The sequence below is a fragment of the Apus apus genome, chromosome 2, assembly GCF_020740795.1.
Source record: "Apus apus isolate bApuApu2 chromosome 2, bApuApu2.pri.cur, whole genome shotgun sequence".
Classification (NCBI taxonomy): domain Eukaryota; kingdom Metazoa; phylum Chordata; class Aves; order Apodiformes; family Apodidae; genus Apus; species Apus apus.
This window is the reverse complement of record NC_067283.1, coordinates 52092660-52105914: the sequence shown is the minus strand read 5'-3', so window position 1 is coordinate 52105914 and position 13255 is coordinate 52092660. Positions and strand designations below refer to the sequence as shown.

Below are 13255 nucleotides of genomic sequence, written 5' to 3'. Positions count from 1 at the left end.
GTTAGTATCAAAGCACTCAGCAAATCATGCAAGAGAAACGCTCACCATAGGACTACTTCGAACTGAGCTTGCTCTTGAAGAATAACTGTACTCAGATGGCTAAAGAAAAGTTATGAAAGACATGTTCAATTTTCATAGAATTGTGTCTCGAGAAAACAAAGATAATGAAAAAAATAACCAAAAGCCTGTAAGACTTACAGTGCGAGAACTATATGAGCTATGTAATCCATCACCACACAAAGATGCCTGAGAAAGGGAATGAAATACTGCTTATATTCAGCTTCAGAAATAATTATGCCACCCTCTTATACACTGCAATTCTTATGCACTTCAATGTATTCTATCCTATCTATGCATTTTTCCAGTTAAGTTTAAACTTTTTGAAAGGACAATTTAACATTTTCAGCAGCATTTCCTCCTACTATTAGGGATGTCTATTTCCAAATATAAATCTAAGAATTACCTTGAAAAATAGGCAAGTAGTTTTTTAAAAGAAGTACTAACTATTTTCAGAAGAAAATTCAATTAAATATCTACATTGCATTTTGGTTTTCACTGTTCTGATGCCTTCTGAAGTTTTAAGCCACCTGGGAACTGAAGCTATATTTTACACTTCTCAGTTTTGCTTTGTGCTCATCCATGCAGGTTTTCCTGAAAGAGAATGTTTCAAGATGCAAGGCTGAAATGTATTTGTGCAATGGATAATAAATGCAGCTCTGAGAAACAGGATTTTAAGAAGTCTCATGCTGCTTTCACCCTACATATGAAAGGTTCTCTAGCAGAAATTAGAATTACAGGTATGTTAGAATTATATGTGATGCTGTCACTAACGGTCTCATTCTCTCACTGGATCTTCTGTTTTCTTGAGAATACACAAACCCAAAAAAGTAAATGATCCCTGTTTGCAATCCAAGTGCAGAACAAGACCTCGCTAACTACATAAAAATACTAGACTTAAATACTTGTCGATTTTCTAAATAGGTTTAGCATGTCTCTAAATGGCAGTGTAAAGCTGGATTTGAATTATGGTAGCAGTAAAAGGCATACAGTTGCAGGCATGCACGTCACTTAAAGATAAGTTTTTGTAGAGCTATCTTGGCCATTCTTATGAAACTTCTACCTACTTTTTATTTTGTAAGGCTGCAGATCAGGTTTTCACCCTGCTACATTTTTGTATGATTTTTAAATTAAAATACAGCATCTCATTTGGAAGTATTTAAAGTGCATTTACCACAGATTTCTGTCATCTCCTGACAATGATTTTTCCCATTCAAATGTTTAACTTCTTTAATACTTATTTTTAAAAATATTTTACATGCAGTTGTTGTTTAGTATGCTTGCATTATTCGAACCCCAATGTTGCTGTTCATCATTGTATTCATAAACTTCATGCTTGTCTGTGAAAGTATCAGTAAGACTACTAGAATATTTTAAAGAGGCAAATCAACAGTGTTAAAACATTAAACTGAATGCCTCCACAAAATGACACACACAAGCTGAAGCTTCATTTAAAAAGATGAAAAAAATTGCACATGGAACACTGTCAAGCCTCATGACCATACAATGCAAATTTAAGGCAACCATGCAAATGGTGCTTACGAACCAAACTGATACTTCTTATCAAACCAGTGTTTACAGAAGGAGACACCTAAGAACAAAAGTGTAATTTTATATTTTCTGAGGGCCATTAAAATGTCTGAAGATAATTAAGATATTATTTTACATTGTACTAACCCTGTAACTCCTAGTTGTTGCCACTGGATCACTGCATAGAGAAGATGACTGTAGTGTGAAGAATAGAAAAAGTCAAAATCACTTCCTCTGCATACACTGGATTTTTAATGTATTGCTCTATACTCCCCCAAAGTTCAAAAGATCAAAAATACTAAGTTTTATATCTATAATAGACAGGTACTTAAGTAAACGTGAATAAACATTCAAGAAAACCCATTAGAAATCATAATCTAAAATGTTAAGAAAGCCATCTAGTATTTTTATCAGAAGATTTGGAGAAGAGAATGACAAGAAATGGTTTCCAAGACACACATCAATTTCCTCTAGCTACTTCGTTAAACCTGCTGCAGGCACTGAAGATACTACACATCTCACAACAGACCACCGATTTATTATATATATGACTGTAGAAGAAAGTAGCATGTTGGCACTATACTTGTCTTTTTTAGTTTGTTTTTTAAAAGCAGGACTATGAAAATGCAAGTGTCACAGCTGCCAGCAGTTTTCTTTGTATCATACAACCATGAAACAAAAACTATTCTAAATTTAAAACTCCACATGTGCAGAACACACAATAACTTGCATGTTATCCATTAATTTTTAAAAAGGCAACCCTTAAAAGGAATAAATACAATTTTAACTACTCTTGGCTGTAATAATTTGCAATGCTGTAGGACAGAGAGAAGTTTGCTTTACATAGCATAAGCAAAACAAAAGATATGTATTTTATATACATTTAAAAATGAATATAGGAAGAGACAGACCCGAGTATGGCAGGAAGGAAGTGGTTTACTATATCTAAGGCTGCTATAATTTCTTTGATCATAGTAAATTCCACTCTGTGGGGGAGAAAAAAAAAAAAAAAAAAAGAGAAAGCAAAGGTCGCATCTGTAAATCTTGTAAATAAAAGTTTTATGTCAACATTGCCAAATGGTCCCAAGCTTAGAACTTGCACAGAATGTTATAAAATTTCCCCTATGGTTGACCCAAAATCCATGTAACTTTCTGAAGCAAGTGAAGAGTAACTAATTCAAAGCCTACTTACATACTCTGCATATCAGCATTATCTGTATTTTTAATGCCCTGCCCAAAGTAGTAAATAGTTTTGGTTTTTACCTCCATAATAAATAAGAAAACCCTGAAAAGTGTAGCATGAAATACATTAAAAATATATTTGACAAAAATTGCTGTCTTTATTTTTTTTTTTCATTAGATACTACCCTGAATCAGAGCAGGGAACAAATTCCTATGGATTTAATAGAGGATGGATGCCTATGCAATCAGCATCAGTCTGTCCCCTACCACTATTCCTTACACCAAGCATATATGCTGAAAGCCTAGCAACTATCCTTTGGCTTAATTCTGGGTTTTTTTGGCACTTCCTACACAGACTGCATATATATGCAGATGTGAGGACAAAAATTTATATACACATATAAAGAAGGAAAAACAAGAGCGATGAAGACAGGGCAAAAAGTAGTGTTTTCAGGACGTAGCGCTTTGTATCTCAACAGGCCAGAGGAGGCAAAAAGATTCCTATTACTCATTATTTTAAGAAATTAGAGAACTGGAAAATAGCACCTCAAAAGTGCACAGAGATATGCTGCTACACAAACAAGTGAAGATAAACATTATTTCAGCCTTGTCTCACTACAGGAGTCCACTGTCGCTTTAACTTGCCCTCATGCAACTACTAATTCATCAGTGCCAAAACCCTCTGAAAAAATTACATCAAAAACATCTTGGCACTATATTCACATAAGTTACCCACTGAACTTTCTAGAATAGTTTTTGGAAGATCACAATAATCCACGTGACTTTCTCAACAGTTCACTGAGTTAACATCTAAGTTTATGGTAAATTCATTCTGTCTTGCTCTATTTTATGCCTCCATTTATAAAATATCTAACTGATAGGAGACAAAGTGTAAATAATAAAACACCTATCTTCGTTCTGACTGAATAAACTTTAATCCAGAAAAGTGTCACTTTTTTATTTTTCCAAAAGCCTTTCACAGGCCTCCAACGGAACATAATTTCTATTCATGGGATTCCACTGACAGAACAGCAGTTTGAAATACTCAACTGCAGGTCAGAATTTGGTCAATACTAAAGATTTCACTTTTTCCCTTAAAAAAGGTATGCATGTGTCAGCAAGCTCATAAATTTATCCATAACTGTATTAGTATGTCACTCCACATAGTTAGTATATTTATAACAATTATCATAGCAGAAAACTGACCAACAAGTCTTTATGGGAATAAGCAGCTTTCTTCTTTGAACTATGAGATTCACTGTAAGCATGACTCTAAGAATAAAATTTAGAAAATTAATACCACCATATATCAGCATCTTCAATGTTCAAATGTAAAGTCCAACATAAGGTTTAAGATATTTACCACATACAACAACAAAACGCAGAAAGTTTTGAGTTATTAGAATAATAGGCCATACTTTCATTACTGTCCAAAAAATAACTGAGAAGTGAAACACTAACCAAGCTTATCTCTGATTAACACAGACTTGGCTTAAGCCAGCATTCACATTTCACTAAAAACGTAAACCAAATAAACTAAAAAAGCTTAACATGACAGACCATTTTAAGGATTATACAGTGTTTGCCTATCTGTAGCTAATTCAGATAACACTGCTTTTTAAACAAATTTTAAGTTGCTTACGTATTCCTTTTAGTGCTAGTTTGTGCTTATCTTTGCTTAAAGAGATGCACAAAAATCCTACTTGGTTTACTACCAATGAGAAAGTGATGCACAGTATTACCACTTCACAACATAACAAGGACTTTTTTTTTTAAATAAAGGTAAACAAACCACGTGCTTTTTCTCAGGACTGAAATAGTTTTCCATTAGGTTAAGTTAAAGTTTCTATATGGAAATGGAGAGTACAAATATATGTATACATAGTTTTTAAAAAGTGTGTCCTCCAAGTGTAACCTGAGTATGTCACTTCACTACAAAGTTTAGAAATAACAGATAAATACTGAAAAGTGCTTACTGTAAGATAGCTGTTTGTATATGTTACTTCATTAGATTGTCTTCAAGAAAAAGTTTATACATGCATTGTATTAAAGTGTTAGAATCATACTGCTATTCTAGGTCAGAAAGTATGGTAGCATAAATGTATATGTAATTTGAAATCAATTTAAAGGAGCTAGTCAGTGTCATAAGACCTTAAAAACAAAGCCCAAAAGCAGCCTTCACTCAAAGACATGCAATCTGTTAACATACAGGAACCGAATATCTTGCAGATCTATCCTTAGCACTGTCATACTGAAGTAAAAGAAAAGGAAATTAAAATAATGAAGTTTAAAATAAAGAAAAAAAAGTAGCATTTTTTTTTCAAAGAATGATAAAAAATACTTTAAAGGAAATTACAAAAACACATTCTATTAATTATGAAAGAATGCCATTTATCCAATCTAAAGGCCATTCTGAGGTTGGAACACTACTTAATAACTATTTTTTTTTCAGCCAACATCATCCCAGTTTCTGAAAAGCAAGATAATTTTGGACAGCAGTGTGTGAAGTGAAATATTCCATGTGGTTTTGGTAAAAGGCTCATCTCCACACAAGCAGAGGAGCCCAGAGGACCATCAGTCAGCTGTGGAGGTGTGCAAGCCATCAAGGTGTGTGGACTCTCCAGGGCACTTTGCAGACTGAGGGAGGCTACTGCTTACAGGGCATGGAAGACATTACAGGATACAGAGGAATAGCATCTTGGGATCAGGGAAGCAATCAAAGGTGGAGAACAGGAGGGATAAAGATGTTTTCAGAATGAACAAGTGTGTGAAAAAGGAGGAATACTAGGATGAAAGGGCCAGTCACCTGTGTGTAAAGAGACTGCTGGCCTAGCAGATTTGGCAACTCAACAATACTTAAGAAAGCAGCTTTGTAGTAACGGATTAGCCAGTGTCCCCATATGTCTTGTTGCACAGCAACAGCAAAATCCATGGAGTTTATACAAGTATTTTTTTAAACATACAAATCTTAAATATTCTAAGCAAGCTTTTGCCTTATAGTTTAGTTAAAATGTCACAGGTGCACCTTAGCTATTCTGACTGTAGGTAATGCACGATCCAAAACGTTACTTAGTATCATCCAAAGCCTTCTTAAAAAACAAGACAAAACAGAAATTGAAGGTAGTTTGAGAACATTACATTATATACTAATAGCATACTAAAGTATTACCCAGTGTAATCTTAAATATCAGAATTACAGCAAGGATTAAAAAAAGTTCTTTTTGCCTATTGATGTCTGAAAATGCTTTCTAGAGATCAAATTAACACAAAGAATTCCCTGATTTTAGATTTTATATTCTTTAGAAATCAATATAGGCCAGGTTTAGTTCATAGAAATATTTCTAATATAGCCAATACTGTATTATCATAGAATGGTTCAGATTGGAAGAGGCCTTCAGAGATTATCTAGTTCCAATCCCCCTGCCATAGGCAGGAACAAGATTAGGCTGCTCAGAGCCCCATCCAACCTGGCCCTCAATATTTCCAGGGATGGGGCTTCTAGCACTTCTCTAGGCAACCAACCTCGCCCAGTGTTTCACCCCTCTCATTGTAAAAATTTTTTTTCCTAATACCTAGTCTAAACCTACCCTCTTTCAGTTTAAAACCACTACCCCTTGCCCTATCATAACAGGCCCTGCTGAAACACGTGTCCCCATAGGACACTACTGGTTTTAACCAACTTAACAGTTTTGGTGTTCTTTACAAACAGTTTTTATCTTGAATTACTACCTTCTGATAAGCAACACCTCTGCTTCACTATTAACAGCTTAACAGTCTCCTAACAAATATTTAAGTTGCCTAACATAGGAATACCACAAAATATGCAGAAATACTAATTTCTGGAAAAGTGAAATTTGTGTTTGTATTTCAGTCTTAACTGTGGGACTAAAATTGCAACATAATTGAGAAAAAAAGGTTTCCTGGCATAACTTTTAGTAACATCTTTGCACCTACTAATTGATGCACAACCTTTGCCCCTTTTACTTCTTGTTCTTAGACATTAGAAGAGAGAGACTGAAGAAACTAATTTCCTTCAAACTTTTATCTTCAAGACAGACCACTTATCACTTCTTTTGAACCCTCAAACTTGCTATCTCAAAGTATTCAATTGTATCAATCATTTCAGCAATCCAACTAATCCAATTTTCTACAAAGCAGCATGCTTTCAAACTACCATTTCGGTAAGTAGACACAGAAAACATTGTAATGTAAACACATCAAAGCATGCTCATTTCAGGCTACACACCACAAGATCTCTCCTTCTGGAGGTACTTGCTCTGCTCCTTTGAGACGCACTGACATCCAAAGGACTCTTAGGAATGAAATTGTAAAAAAATATCAATACAAAAATAATTTTTAAAAGCTCTAGTAATAACTCTTAATCTTCACTAAATGGCAGTCACATAAATGACTACTCTTTAGTCAAGGGTAAATTATTTAACCTCCATCTTAAGATACAAAATATGTTAAAAAAGGAAAAAGCAGATCTGCAACAGCTCAAAAGTTTTTCAGTGTTGCCATACAGTGCATTTTACATGCTTCTCCTGTAGACCATTTACTGTTTGTAAAGTACTCAACATAACCCAATTTAAATTATTTATTTGGTATAAATCACAGAATTGTCACAGCTGGAAAAGACCTCTCAGATCACCAAGTCCCATCATGTGGTATCTGTGTGATAACTGCAGGAAACCTTTACTTAACACCAGGACTTGCAAGATGTTACACAAAATTCAGTTAATCAACGATTACATTTAACTGCTGAAATCACTTAGTAAGTGACATTCAATTTTTTATTTTTTTTAAGTCACACAAAGAAACAGGTAATTCCATCTTCTAAAATAAAATACCCAATCCTTCTGTTTTAATAATTTATTCCTCTCCTGGCCTATATATCCATATTAACGACAATTTGATCTCTAGGCAGATCTACTAAAAATAGGAAAACGTTTACAAACACTCACAATAATTCTTTAGCACCATATGTGACCTAAAGAGGCTAAAGCAGAGCCTATACAATGTAATAAATACTTCTATTAGCAGTCTTTGGGACACCTTGCATCATTGAAGTAAGTCTTTGCCACTAACAAATAATATATCCCTGTAATCTCAAAGAAATAAAACCCTGCCTCACACTACACCCTTCTTCAGCTTGCATCCTAATATACTATTTTTTCTTCTGCAAATATCATAGAAACACAATAATACTTGAAGTGTGAGGAAAAACAACAGTGAGCAGACAACCATCAGCATCTGTTCAGAATGAATCCCAACTTACAAATCAACCAGTACTACTCATCTTCACTTGAGTGGCATCAATTCAGGATAACTCTGAGTCAGCAAAAGTATTTAATCTCTTAAATAAAATTTGCCTGCTTGAAGAATTTGAGACAGATAGGTAAAACAGGAAAGAGATTCTTCTTTCTATTAGAATCATAGAATTGTTAAGGTTGGAAGGGACCTTAAAGAGCATCAAGCTCCAACCCCCCCCGCCATGAGCAGGGAACCCTACCACTAGACCAGGTTGCACAAAACCTTGTCCAACTTGGCCTTAAAAACCTCCAGGGATGGGGCATCAACAACCTCCCTGGGCAACCCATTCCAGTTCCTCACCACCCTTAGAGTGAAGAATGTCTTCCTAGTATCTAACCTAAATCTCCCCTCTCTCTGTTTAAAACCATTACCCCTTGTCCTATCACTATCTTCTCTGATGAAAAGTCCCTCCCCAGCTTTCCTGCAGGCCCCTTTCAAGTACTGGAAGGTGCTATAAGGTCTCCCCAGAGCCTTCTCTTCTCCAGGCTGAACAGCCCAAACTCTCTCAGCCTGTCTTCATAGCAGAGGTGCTCCAGGCCTTCTCTGGACCCTCTCCAACAGGTCTATATCCTTCTTGTGCTGAGGGCACCAGAACTGTACACAGCACTCCAGGTGGGGTCTCACCAGAGCAGAGCAGAGGGGCAGAATCCCCTCCCTGGCCCTGCTGGTCACACTTCTTTTGATGCAGCCCAGGATGTGTTTGGCTCTCTGGGCTCCAGCACATACTGGTGGCTCATGTTGAGCTTCTCATCTACTACCACCCCCAAGTCCTACTCCTCAGGACTGCTCTCCAGTGATTTTTCCCCCAGCCTGTATTTGTGCCTGGGGTTGTGCCGACTCAGGTGCAGGACCCTGCACTTGGTCTTGTTGAACTTCATGAGGTTGGCACTGGCCCACCCCTCCAGCCTGCCAAGGTCCCTCTGGATGGCATCCTTCCCTCTAGGGTGTCAACCACACCACACAGCTTGGTATCATCAGCAAATTTGCTGAGGATCCACTCAATCCCACTGTCCATGTCTCCAGCAAAGATAATAAACAGCACTGGTCCCAATGCTGACCCCTGAGGGACACCACTTGTCACCTGCCTCCATTTGGACATTGAGCCATTGACCACAACTCTCTGGGTGCTGCCATCCAGCCAATCTCTTATCCACCAAGTGGTCCATCTGTCAAATCCATGCCTTGTCACTTTGGAGACCAGGATGTATTGTGGGACAGTGTCAAATGCCTTGCACAAATCCAGGTAGATGACATCAGTTGCTCTGCCACCATCCGCTATCTCTGTATCCTTGTTGTAGAAGGCCACCAGATTGGTCAGGCATGACTTGCCCTTAGTGAAGCCATATTGCCTGTCACCAATACGTCTTTATTTTCCATGTGCCTTAGCAGACTTTCCAGGAGGATCTGCTCCATGACCTTGCCAAGTACAGAGGTGAGACCGACCAGCCTGTAGTTTCCTGGGTCTTCCTTTTTCCTCTTTTTAGAAATGGGGGCTATGTTCCCTTTTTTCCAATCAGTAGGAACCTCACCAGACCACCATGACCTCTCAAATATGATGGACAGAGGCTTAGCAACTGCATCCACCAGCACCCTTGAGGATCCGTGGGTGAATCCCATCTGGTCCCATAGATTTATGCACCTTCAGGTTAGACCTGTCTAAACTAGATCAGTGCTTGATCATTAATAGCACCTTCACATCTGCCCATGAGACTCAATGTAGTAGTAATTATAGGACAACGTACAACTTAAGTAGTAATCTCAATACTGTACCGGTTAAAGACAAGCCAATAATTCTTACTAGCTGATCATATCTGAAGCCTAACTGAATACAATTACTCAGCCTTTTAAAAAGGAAATAAATGCTATTAGACTGGAGTCATATGAAAAGATGACACTTAAAACTTGTGATTAAATGTTATTCTAAATAATTGATTCTTGAAATACATACACATATGTATTACATATGAAATACAAATATGTATTTCCAGTTTCTAAATGCCTACTCAAATGCCTTTTCAGTATATGAAAATATACAGTAAATAAATACATGTACAAGAAGAAAAAAGCAAGAGATATTTACAATAAAAACAGTCAAAGAGTTAAACCTAACAATGGAGATGCTTTTCAAAAGACTGAAATACATAAAAATAAACCACCTTGTCAGTAGTGAAGGAAATAAAAAAAACCAAACAGATGAACTTTAACAATTTATATTATTTAAAATACTGACTCTATAACTGCTAAGACTTGGAAGACTTAGGGAGCGGATGATGCTTTGAGATAATGAAACCAAAACCCAAACTTTTTTTTTGAAATGGCAATGATGGAAAAGGAAAAATACACAGTTTGAACACAAACCAAATACGAATGTCGACTGGACCGGTGAGAATACCTGGCCCTCTCTGAATCTTCCTGAGAAAGAAGAAATGCAGAATTATTTCACAGAAAAAAAAAAAAAAAAATTTAAAAGATGACAAAGTAAAAGCAAGCAAGGGTGAGCAACATGCTGTTAGCACTTTTAATGTGATGCAGTATTTTGAATAAACTATTGTGGCAACTGAACTAATTCACATCAGAAAAACAGTGATTTCACCTGATTTGGGTAAGTATGCCAACATAATATATTAGGAGATGTATATAAAGAGGGTTATGTAATTATTAGTGTTCAATAGTCAATCTTTCTTCTGATTACTGTATTAATGCAGAAGAAAGTACAATATTTAAATTGAGAAATTAAAAATAAAAAAATTAAAAGCTTTACAAAATAACCAGTCCATTAGTAAGAAATTTACTACGTAACTGCAACAGTCGGATTGTGAACATTTTATAAAGTTATTTTAGCCCTAAGAGATGATAATTTTCAATTTCCCCACACATATTTCAGATTTTTCCTCTATTATAAGTAAAAAGCTTATTAAGCAAATGGATCAGTTATTAAGTTCTATAGGTAGTTCTGCTCTACGATGTCAGTGAAAATAATAAACCCAACTTCAAAAGTTTTGGGGAAGAGATGTAGATAAGGCACTTTAATATCTTTATTTCTGTCGAAGTATTATGGAACGTTCATTTTCGTGCACACAAAGGAGTATGTGAGAAGCAGCAGGAAATATACAGCAGCAAAAAAATACAACTAATTTAAAATTAAATACAAAAATACCTCACATGCCATAAGCTTCTAAAATTTTAGGTACAGTAGGTAAGCACGTTAAGAATAAGCTTCATCTATCCAAACTATCCCATTTAAAAGCTACAACAGGGCTCTAACACTAGAAATCCTTCCTTAAATGACTCCCCTTCTACAGTTTTCAGTATGACAAACTATTCTAAACATTGTAAGCCACTTATGTTTAGAGTTAAAAGCTCAGCCTCCAGATCACAGACAGGCATCTCAAGTCTGGCTTTCATACTGCTTCTGGTCATGTGGTTACTTCCTACATTATCACTGGATATATTAACTTGTTTAATACTACCCTGTGACTATTCAAGAGGCCTAATTAATACTCAGCAAGACAATAATTTCCTAAAGAGGGAAAAAACAACAACACCACAACAAAAAAAAGGTTCATTTCATCATGACTTTTTAGTTGTCTGCTTTATAGTGTCAATTAAGATTAGTCTTAATTGCCAGTATGACACCCCAGCTAATAATATGCTCTTATAATGCAAAACATCAGCTTCTGATAGCATTTTCTGAACTTTTCTTTACATAATTTACTTAGGATAAGTCTGTTCCCAACATACAATCAGAAAATAGAAAACAGGTGTTAAGTGTTCAGCATATTCAGGCCAAAGGATAAAGGAAGCACTACAGTACATACAGCAAACAGGTAACTGCTGCTGGTAGCTATCAGGCTTGATTTCTAAGAATTTAAGCTTGAAATATGTGCTTTATCTAAGACAGGTTAGGTTTCCTGATCCAGGAAAGGAGTGGACATCTGCCCAGAAACATCCTGCAGCAAATGTGCTTCTTACGAGTTTAAGTTCAAAGTGAGATTGCTCACAAATGCAACCTATGTTCCACAATTTGGAAATTCTTGTTCTAAAGCAAAAAAACACTCATTCCATCAAGAGCTACCAGAAACTTATGCTGTTCTCTGTAAGTGACATGAGAACTAATATACACACAAATGTCAGCTAGGCATAGAGATAATTTTAAGTCAGCACAAATTCTGCAAATAAATTTCTAGTGACATTTCTAGGATTTCTCAACAGAAGTGCTTATTAACAGTCATAGCAGTTTTAACTATTTGAAATTATGGTTAGTCTTGGCATGTATTACTTAAATCTTGATTCAAAACACTCAGAGTGAATGCTTCCCTAAAACTTCTTTTTAAGAGGCACATGAAGGCTGTGAAAGGAACTCTAAAGAAACACTGCACTAAACGAAACTGCAGCTTTCTCAGATTGTAACTTACCTATCTCTACTCCTTTCTACTTTGTGAATTTAAACTAAATAAACTGACAGTCAAGTCTTTTTTCCATTATTAAGTGAAAGCAAGTGGCGAGGTGTTAAAGTGATGCATGGAATGTTTTCTAGATATTAATTTTTGGCGTTTTTTTGTTTTTGTTGTGGTTTTTTTAAAAATCTTTACAGCTGTTTTAAGTCATAGAAGTTACTTAATAATGAGTAAAAAGACTAGCATTTGCCACATTATCAAAGAGGAAACAAAAAAATGCAAGTCTGCCAAGAAAAAAAATATGTAAAAAAACCTCAAATTCCAGAAATTAATTGACAAAAAAACCATTTACTATTGAAAAATGTTTATCTAGATTGAAACTAATGTAGTTTCATTTAAAATAGATTCATGACTTTAAGCCAGCACATGGTGGAAACAAAAAACATTTCATTTTAAGAAAAGCATCTCATTTCATAGTTTGTATTTTGCTGCCATGAAGTATCCTGCCTATCCACATCCATATATAGTTGATATGCAATTGTTCTCAGTAATAAAACACTTTAAAATGACACACAGCAAACCATTAGTAAATTACTTCCTCCAGATCCTGTGTTAGTTCTCTGAGTGGCAAAAACATGCACAACAGGTGGTTTTAGCCTACCATCCATTTCTGGATATGAGCCCATTTCCTATCATATGAATGCTGAGAAAGCTATAGAATGTAAAAACAAAAACAAACCATTTACAATATAGATTAGTCACCACACAAGACTGGA

The 13255-nt window shown here is 35.7% G+C and overlaps 1 protein-coding gene across 17 annotated transcripts in view; it reads right to left on the bottom strand.

The window, feature by feature from the left end:
* LRRFIP2 (LRR binding FLII interacting protein 2) overlaps window positions 1–13255 on the bottom strand; it is a 61639-nt gene that overhangs the window by 28734 nt on the left and 19650 nt on the right. For 6 of the 17 annotated variants that reach the window (XM_051610699.1, XM_051610702.1, XM_051610694.1 and 3 more), the window contains exons 4-13: window positions 13141–13191; window positions 10441–10494; window positions 7016–7081; window positions 4979–5020; window positions 3976–4041; window positions 2499–2573; window positions 1735–1782; window positions 1604–1648; window positions 199–246; window positions 46–99 (exon numbers count right to left, since the gene is read on the bottom strand). The exons of 6 other annotated variants lie outside the window; for them this stretch is intronic. In XM_051610699.1, the coding sequence (XP_051466659.1) occupies window positions 46–99; window positions 199–246; window positions 1604–1648; window positions 1735–1782; window positions 2499–2573; window positions 3976–4041; window positions 4979–5020; window positions 7016–7081; window positions 10441–10494; window positions 13141–13191 (549 nt within the window). The remainder of the gene's footprint in view (window positions 1–45; window positions 100–198; window positions 247–1603; window positions 1649–1734; window positions 1783–2498; window positions 2574–3975; window positions 4042–4978; window positions 5021–7015; window positions 7082–10440; window positions 10495–13140; window positions 13192–13255) is intronic. 5 more of the 17 variants (XM_051610696.1, XM_051610697.1, XM_051610700.1 and 2 more) reach the window with 5 other exon arrangements.